At 39.1% G+C, this 9,329-nt stretch overlaps 1 protein-coding gene across 2 annotated transcripts; it reads left to right on the top strand.

Moving 5' to 3' along the window:
* Positions 1–530: 530 nt before the first annotated feature.
* LOC115927213 lies at positions 531–7,386 on the top strand. Of its 2 annotated transcripts, none has more exons than XM_030992734.1 (4): positions 531–635; positions 4,070–4,353; positions 5,494–5,786; positions 6,654–7,386. In XM_030992734.1, exons 2-4 carry the CDS (start codon positions 4,071–4,073, stop codon positions 6,786–6,788), a joined length of 711 nt encoding a protein of 236 aa, XP_030848594.1. In that variant the 5' UTR covers positions 531–635; position 4,070; the 3' UTR covers positions 6,789–7,386. The 2 variants fall into 2 exon arrangements, with proteins under 2 accessions (XP_030848594.1, XP_030848595.1); XM_030992735.1 differs by having other exon boundaries at positions 531–690.
* Positions 7,387–9,329: the final 1,943 nt, after the last annotated feature.

Here is a 9,329-nt window from a genome sequence, read left to right as displayed (position 1 = left end):
TTCTTCTTCTTCTTCTTCTTCTTCGTTTTCTTCTTCTTTTTCTTCTTCTTTTTCTTCTTCTTCTACTTTCTTCTTCTTCTTCTTCTTCTTCTTCTTCTTCTTCTTCTTCTTCTTCTTCTTCTTCTTCTTCTTCTTCTTCTTCTTCTTCTTCTTCTTCTTCTTCTTCTTCTTCTTCTTCTTCTTCTTCTTCTTCTTCTTCTTCTTCTTCTTCTTCTTCTTCTTCTTCTTCTTCTTCTTCTTCTTCTTCATCTTCCTTATACACGTACATATTTCATTATTACGTCAAATTCGGGGAATTCCCAAAATTAGATATTCATTAATAGTCTTTAACTAGGCAATGGGATTATTCAATGCTAAGTTAACACAGAGAGTCTATGTCATTAGTTCAATTTTTTAATCTAAATTTGCAATAGTCTTATATTTGATATAGATTCTTTTCAAAAATTAATATGAAATAAGCTTAAACGTAAAAACAAGAAGATTTTCATTACAGAAAAATCTAGAAAGCGACTGTAGCTAAGTTGCGTTTGCGCACGAAGGTGGTGGCGCTCTCCGATTTGTGCGGATGATATATTTCTTCTTAGTTTTGCTTGGAGTTAATCAATTTTAAAGCTTAAATTCTGTTTCACCAACAGGTGAGTTCATATATTCGTTGCTATTTGTTGTGATATCGAAACGATACAACTGATGGTATGTAAATTAATAACAATTACGTATTTTTCTTATTCGCCGTAGACTACTCTGTATCAAATAAGAATATGTCATGACATGTTTTTCAATATGTGGGACATTCGCAAATTACTGTGCTGCCATTTTTAGTTTTAAGTTTAGGGTGTGCCGAATATCAAAATGTCTGGATTAGGCAAATTCTACAAGAAACGTTTTCACCACATCGACCTGAGAACACATGAGTTAATCAATCTGGACCATACCAGGGGAGAATTTTAAGAGAAGAAGAAGAAATTTGAAAAATTGGCAAATTAGTCATAGATATCTATCTAGTCTAGACTTCTAACGTTAGATCTAGATTCTAAGTTATAAAATAGTTTCAGCAGGTTTAGGCCTAGGAGTAGGACAGAAATGAGTTCAAACCGAATCAGAGACTCACTTCATTCTTCAAGTTCAAGCTTCAGAAGTTCAGTCTTGCTGAGGTCCTTGGCTTTTAAAAAAAGTGTAAATAAGTGAAGCACTTTTTAAATCTTCATTAGTGTGAGGAATAAATTAATTGCAATTTTGATACCCTTTCCAGAACCCACTCACAAAATGATAAAACACATGCGACATCAATAAAATTATGTCACAGGGACAGTATGAACAACCTACCTACATGTATCACACATTCAGGACAATGTTGGATACCCATTGCAATGTTTAGATATATTATGAGTTAACGTTGTTTGTGTATTTACTGCCAGTGGTGATATTTCCTCTTTTTTGGGGCACTTCAAATGAGATGGCAAAGACAAAGTGACCATATTTGCGCGTGACCTAAGTTGACGTTGGCTATCTCAAAGTCAAGCATTTGTTAAGATTTCAAAAATCTGATATCACCAATGGAAAGAGGAACATAAAATTACCCATCAACAGAATTTTCTCTGGAACTGGATGTGAAATTATGAAAAGATCAGTATATTTTGGGGTCATTTGCGTCCGTTCCGAAAAAATTACTAACTTACCGACAAAGGTCTGGAGATCGTCATTTTCAGAGCAGATATCCTAAAAATTATCAGTAAGAGGTGGTACTGACTGGTTGTATGATATCTTGCCTTGCAAATTATTAAATTACGAATAATAATTATATGTCAATTTAGCTAGGAGCTTATAATATGCCACTTTTCTCTTAGTGTGGTGTCTCTGAACACTCAAACACCTCTCGATGCCCTGGAGATCAGCTACATCAGCAAGTTGTTTGGTCCATATTAGGCCTGAGTCATGTCGGGATTTTCATAAACCGCATCCGACGGCTTTGTACCGATCGGGACCCGGTGTCCCGAAATCAGCTCGCAGGATTTGTCACTTGCCTCTCTAAAAAGCGCATATCGCCAGTATGTCCCTTAAAAGTGACCTTTTTAATCAATCAAATAAATCAACACATGCATACCTCCGCTCAGATCGGTATATTCTTCCATTTGACATTATTTTCATCCATGATTGGCGATGTTTAGTGCCATTTTCGTGCCTCTAAAAGTAAAAAAAACTGGGGCAGAAATAGAAAGACAACATTCGAGCTGCCATTTTGATTTATGCAGGCTGAATAAATCTGGTCAAAAAATATGAATGTTAGAATAATAAAACGGCTTTCTAAAAATTTCTTCTGTACAATATACCGATCATAGAATATTTTAAAGACAAAATAAATATGTATCTCTTATTTTAAACATTGCATGCTTTTTTTTAAAAGCTGAAAATTACTTGGTAATCAAGAGTTTCGATACGGATAGCTGTTGCAAGGCAAGTTCAGACTAGTCTCGGAAAATGCGCAGTGCTCCCTGTAATTAGCTGTAATGCGTGCCAGAACGAACCAAAACAAAGACGTGATCGTAACAAGAAAAAAATCATTAAAAACTACGAGAGCACAATTGGAAAGACAACTACTGCTCAAAATTACCATAATCAGATAGATAACTTTGACAAAGAATTCAATAACCGCCCAAGAAATGCAACAGAAATTGTGATAATCGAGGAGTAACTGGGTACATTTTTCTCGCAAGGTGCCTGCTGCAAATACTTGAATCCTTTGTTATACTCTCTCTTGTATCCCTCCTCCGCTCAGGTCGGAGATCGTCGCCACTGTGAGTCTGCCGAAGTTACATAAATGGTATAAATTCGACTATTGGTCGTTAAGTAGATTTTGACAGGTTGTGTGAAGGTTGCGTATAAAATAAAGGAAAAGTGTATGCAGCTGTGTTTTGGTACTACTGCTGATGTGTCCAGCAGGGAGAAAGAGCATTGACTCCAAGAACAGGGCAGGCGCAGACTCGAAGTATTGAGTAAACTGCTTTGTGTTGAGGTTATCCTTAATAAGATTAATAAGGTCTTGACGCACAGATGATAGAGGGCGGCATTTGCCTCGTATAGCCTCGTGTTAAATTTAAACCCGTGTAATTCGGATATTGCAGCAGGCCCTTCCGATAATGATTGTACCTATAGTAACTCCTTAAATATCACTATTTATGTGGCTTTTCTTGGACAACTATTGTTTTCTTCCTCCAAGTTATGTATCTGCTTACAATAATTTTGAGTAGTTGTCTTTCCAATTGTGCTCTCGTAGTTTTTAATGATTTTTTTCTCGTTACGATCACAACTTTGTTTGGGTTCGTTCTGGCGAATTACATTTTCAGCTTCTAAAAGAAGCATGCGGTGTTCAAAATCAAAGAAAAAATATATATTTTGTCTTTTAAAAATTATTCGATCGGTATGTTGTAAAGAAGTACTTTTTAGAAAGCCGTTTTATTATTCAAACATTAATGTTTCTTTCAACCCGATTTATTAATCCTGCCAAGAGACCCGGCCAGTACAGTCAGTAGCTAGCTAGCAGCTGGCAACAACAACCCCATGGGGCGAACTGCCTTGCAACCCATATTTATATCAACAGTTTGGATTGATTCAGGATGAGCTAGAATATGATTGGTAACAATTAAGTTTTAAGGTGGATTGATTTCAGTGGTGTGCAAAACTGCAATTTCTTACATATTACGTTATGTTTTTCGGAGTGTCGGTTCTCAAAAAAACGAAACCGGGACCCAACGGCAACGGTCGGGTCTAGGTGTGATTGACCGTACTGACTCAAGCCTAGTCCATATGACTGCAGAGTTAATAAGAGCTTGGAGTTGATAACATTATTATAAAATTATGATTTGTAAATAAGGCCTTAAAAAGAAAATTATATTGCCCATTGCGACTGACCCAAAAATGTTGAAATCTACGGTCGGCTTTAAAAAAAAAAATTATAAAGCATTCAAAACTGAGAAAAATCAGCCCAAAGACGGAGAAAAAAATGTCTTGACACCAAAAGGGCAATACATCTTTTTTTTTAGGCCTAATGCTTATATTGTATGTTTTCTTTTAGCATGGCGTCATTCAACCCTGACACGCCTCTAGATGCCTTGGAGCTGAGCTATATCAGCGAGCAGCTGGGCCCTTACGATTGGAGGAAGCTCGGTCTGTACCTCGGTATAACGGAGACCCGATTAGCCAACTGGGAGAGGCAGTACATGATGAACATAGAACAGGCTGCCAGTCAAATGCTCTACACATGGCACAACAACCAACATCCGTCCCAAGAGCGGAAGTTGCTGATAGAGGCTCTGGAGAAGACAAAGCTGAGGAGTCTTGGAGAGAAGGTCCGCATGGGTGAGTTGTTGTTATTGAATTTAATTTATTTTCCACAAAACATGTAGTTGAGGGGTCAGTGACCCAAAGACGTAACTCCATTTTGGCCAGTTTTGAGAAAAAGTGGTTTATGTGTCACTTGGGCCTTAAGGAGTTGAGTCTAGCCATTGACTTCAATGGGGTGTTGGGTGGAGTTATAAAGTCGTTGTGTTTCCTGGAAAGCCCACATTTTTCTGAACATTTTGATATCAAATACTTATTTTGACTAAATATGGAGTTACGAGCACCTTATTTTTTTTTTTTTGTGGCCAATTTTAGAGTTGAAATATTTTTTTTGCCCAACTTGTGAGAATCTTTAATTTTTATTTTTTGTCATTGGGGTGGGGGGGGGGATGGGGGGGTGTCAGTGCCTGAACATTAGCACTCCTGATAGAATGTGGAAGTAGCAAGCTCTGCTACCCCAAGTAGTGCAACTGAGAATTTCTGTCGGGACAGCTCAGTCGGCTGATCTCAGTCTATGCGCTGGTCAATGGTTCATCAGGAGCTCTGCAATGCAGGAAGGGGTTTTACTATTAAAGGGATTGGCTAACTTTGTCTCAGATTCTGAAACAAAATCCTGAATTTAGCTCATGCTTCAAGGATGATTATAAACCTTTAGGTCAGTCAGGAACCCCATGACGTTTACAAGCCTGTCAAGGTATTTATGATTGGAAATCAAAATCAAATTTTGCGTTTTCCTAACTGTTTTCATAACACTACAGTCTTATGGGTAAAACGAGTATGGTAAAACCGGTCACTCAAAGATTTGTACTTTTTTGAGGCACTTCTTGATCATTTTGAAGCGCAACTTATTTAGGGCTTCAATATTCTACCATATCACAGACACTGATAACACGTAGGACCGTGCATCTCAGATTTAAGATTGTTAAACGATGCCTTTAAGTGCTTTGAACACTAGAACTCAAAGAAGCCATCATCATCATTTTGGCCCCATGAATCCATCGATGACGTTCAGCACGTTGTCTCCAGAAAGGAGCAGGATATATTGTTTTGTCAATTATGTACTACTTTCTGGAGGCAACATATCCATTTAGAGCTGGAATGATTCACTTGTGAATACCGGCCAATGATCTTAATTAATTCCCTTCCCTTTCATTGCAGGCGAATGTCGGCGCACAGTTCCGCAGGGCATGAGGCCTATACCCCCGGAGCCCTTCAACAATCATCAGCACCCTACCCCTCCCGCCCAAAGGTACGAACCCATCGCCCATCTCCCACAACAACCCGACATACTACCCATGCGAATACCCCAGCAAACCAGCTATGAGATAACGGAGATCAAGCTAAGGGATGTTTCCAACAAGCTAGGTTCCGAGTGGAGGATGGTTGGAACTTTTTTAGGCTTCAACAACTCTCAGATTGAGGTTATGCATGAAGAACATCGAGTCATTAAGGTACTTCAACTTTTTCATTAAGTTCTGGGGTAGTTTTCTGAAAACTATTTTGACTTTATTGTTGACTTTCATTTGTACTTTCATCATTACTCTCGAAGAACCAAAATAAAAACATAAGACTCTCTACTTTTGAAAAAAATTGTTTGGTAATCAAAAAATTAATTTGTGAATTATTTATTTCTTACATTGAAAAACACTGTACTAATACATTTGTAAATTTCAGAGTAAAACCCCGAATTTCCAACAACAAAAAAAATACCAAGTGACAAAAAGGAATAGTAAACTTATCATACATTTCTGTAAACTGATTTTTGATGTGTAATAACTTACAGTTAAAATGGCTTTACTTTTTATATGTATCTCTGTAATGTGCTACATTTTCATTTCTTTATTTATCTTTTTATTCTACCGTTATTATCCCCTCGCCGACAAAGTCGGAGGGGATATAGTAACGCTATAGTAGGGCTGCTTACAAAATTGCATACGAAGTACCGGTAAGCAAAAACTGGCAAAGGGATGTTTAAAATACAAAATGTCATCAGTGATTGTGTTTGCTGACAATGCTCTTCTAAAACCAAAGTTGGCAACAGAAAATTGTTGATGAGGGTTGTCACACCCCCTCTTTTTTATTATTTTTTTCTTCTATTGTGTAAAATGAAAGACAGCTGCACGTAGTATTCAATGAGCTCTGTGGTTTAAGATACATGTATAGAGAAATTTCAAGCATATTACATTTTACGTAATTGTTAGAAAAAACAGCAATTTTATCTGAACAAGCCTTACAGTATGTGACAGATTTGCTTACATTTATAGGTAAAGTCATTTTGAAATGTTCATTTGTATGTTCTGTGTCTTCTCTCCATGCAGGAATGTATCTTCCAAATGTTACTACAATGGCGAAACACCAACGGTGTCGAGGCTACAAAGACTAAATTAAAGAAGGCGCTGCAGCGATCGCTACGTGAAGATTTGGTGGATTTCATTGATGAAGCGGATGATTGAGTCCTAGCTAAATGACAAAAACTTTGATGAAATAACAGACTGATGAAGCCTTTCCAGAGTCTCCTGTAGGAGGTCAAGAGGACCATGACTACATCATTGAAATCACCAAACTGGAAAGAAACTTAAAGGGCAAGTCTACCCTGGTCATGTAATGCCTGGCTGGAATGCTCTCCAGGGAGTGGAGATTGTGCACACATTGTGTACGGGCAAGCACTTAATCCAATGACCGGAGTAATAGTATATTTGTAAAGCGCTTAGAGACATTTGTATTAAGCGCTATATAAAAAATAAATAATAATTTTATTATTAAGTTGGTTTTAATAAAAGCAGAAAAATGAGAGAAACAAATAAGTGAAATTTTGAGTAAATCCAATTAGAAATAGGAAAGTTCTTTTAGAAGTTGTCATCAGTGAAACAAACATTGGCAACACTCTAGTGTTTCATGCAAGCTCCTCTCCAATTCGCTCTGTGCAAAACTTTCATTTTCTTAGTTAGTTATGATGGAATAGATTTTGTTTACACAGGGGTTGTCTGAAAACTGTCTTTAGGGAAAATATAGATCTTGGAAGTTTCTAAGGACAGGGTGAATCTGAGGGGAGCTCACAAGCAGGCGCGGATCCAGGATTTCTTAGGGGGGGGGGCCCAAATTTGAAATTATGCTAGCCAAATATTGGTACGTAATGGTGACCAACGGTGATGTTATGCGGGGGGGTCGGTGCAGGGAGGGGTGAGTCCCCCCCCCCCCCCCCCCCTCCTCCACGAAACGCGGAAGCTTTGACGTTTCATTAAATTATTAAAGAAAGAAGACGATTTGTTGTACCGTTTACGACTCTTAATCCTCGTCTGAATTTAGTTTTTTTCCCCTCCCGCGCGAAGCGCGGAAAATTTTACGTTTTATTAAAATATTAGAGAAAGAAGACGATTCATTGTAAAGTTCTCAACTCTTAATCCTTGTCTTAATTCAGGTTCCCCCACCCTCCAGCGCGAAGCGCGGAAGCTTTGACGTTTCATTAAACTATTAAAGAAAGAAGACGATTTGTTGTACCGTTCACGACTCTTAATCCTCGTCTGAATTTAGTTTTTCCCCTCCCGCGCGAAGCGCGGAAAATTTTACGTTTTATTAAAATATTAGAGAAAGAAGACGATTCATTGTAGAGTTGTCGACTCTTTATAATCCTTGTCTGAATTCAGGTTCCCCCCACCCTCCTGCGCGAAGCGCGGAAGCTTTGACGTTTCATTAAACTATTAAAGAAAGAAGACGATTCGTTGTACCGTTCTTGACTCTTAATCCTCGTCTGAATTTAGTTTTTCCCCTCCCGCGCGAAGCGCGGAAAATTTTACGTTTTATTAAAATATTAGAGAAAGAAGACGATTCATTGTAGAGTTCTCGACTCTTTATAATCCTTGTCTGAATTCAGGTTCCCCCCACCCTCCTGCGCGAAGCGCGGAAGCTTTGACGTTTCATTAAACTATTAAAGAAAGAAGACGATTCGTTGTACCGTTCTCGACTCTTTATAATCCTCGTCTGAATTTAGTTTTTCCCCTCCCGCGCGAAGCGCGGAAAATTTAACGTTTTATTAAAATATTAGAGAAAGAAGACGATTCATTGTAGAGTTCTCGACTCTTAATCCTTGTCTAAATTCAGCCCGCCCCCCTCCTGCGCGAAGCGCGGAAGCTTTGACGTTTTATTAAACTATTAAAGAAAGAAGACGATTCGTTGTTCCGTTCTCGACTCTTAATCATCGTCTGAATTTAGTTTTTCCCCTCCCGAGCGAAGCGCGGAAGCTTTTACGTTTCATTAAATCATTAGAGAAAGAAGACGACTCGTTGTACCGTTCTCGACTCTTAATCCTCGTCTTAATTCAGTTCCCCCCCCCCTCCTGCGCGAAGCGCGGAAGCTTTTAAGTTTCATAAGATAATGAGAGAAAGAAGACGATTGGCTGTACAGTTCTCGACTCTTAATCCTCGTCTGAATTCAGGTCCCCCCCCCCCCCCCGCGCGGAAGCTTTGACGTATCATAAGATTATGAGAGAAAGAAGACGATTCACTGTACCGTCCTCGATTCTTAACCCTTGTCTGAATTCAGTCCCCCCCCCCCCTCCTCCCCTCCCGCGCGAAGCTTTGACGTTTCATTAAATTATTAGAGAAAGAAGACGATGCGTTGTACCGTTCTCTATACTCTTAATCCTTGTCTGAATTTCAAAGATGTTCTTTGTCTGCTCCTTTTACTTCCTACGTCCTCTTCCGTTTTGGGGGGACCGCCCCCCCCCCCCCCCTGGCTACGCGCCTGCGGTTAGATAAACACATTTTGATAACTTGTCCGGCCCCGGAAGCTCAGGGTTTTAGGCGTTTAATTAAGGTCAGATGATCATTTTTTTTAATACCTATTATTTTGTGACACTGGTAGTTCACTATTTGGCGTGGGGTCCAGGGGGCGGATCCCCCCCCAAAAAAGAGGGGTTTTAGGCAATAAATTACCGTCAGATGAGCATCTAAGGGCCAGCCATAGCGCCCTAGGTGGAATCCAGGGGGCAGAGCCCC

This window comes from Strongylocentrotus purpuratus, unplaced genomic scaffold, assembly GCF_000002235.5.
Source record: "Strongylocentrotus purpuratus isolate Spur 01 unplaced genomic scaffold, Spur_5.0 spur5_scaffold_20, whole genome shotgun sequence".
Classification (NCBI taxonomy): domain Eukaryota; kingdom Metazoa; phylum Echinodermata; class Echinoidea; order Camarodonta; family Strongylocentrotidae; genus Strongylocentrotus; species Strongylocentrotus purpuratus.
Note: the sequence above shows the minus strand (reverse complement) of the source record. Positions and strands in the feature narration are given on the sequence as shown.

Coding starts and splice junctions, on each gene's coding strand:
- LOC115927213 (XM_030992734.1), top strand. CDS start 4,071: ATGGCGTCATTCAACCCTGACACGCCTCTAGATGCCTTGGAGCTGAGC. Junction 4,354..5,493: donor TGGAGAGAAGGTCCGCATGG/GTGAGTTGTTGT, acceptor CTTTCATTGCAG/GCGAATGTCGGCGCACAGTT. Junction 5,787..6,653: donor AAGAACATCGAGTCATTAAG/GTACTTCAACTT, acceptor CTCTCCATGCAG/GAATGTATCTTCCAAATGTT.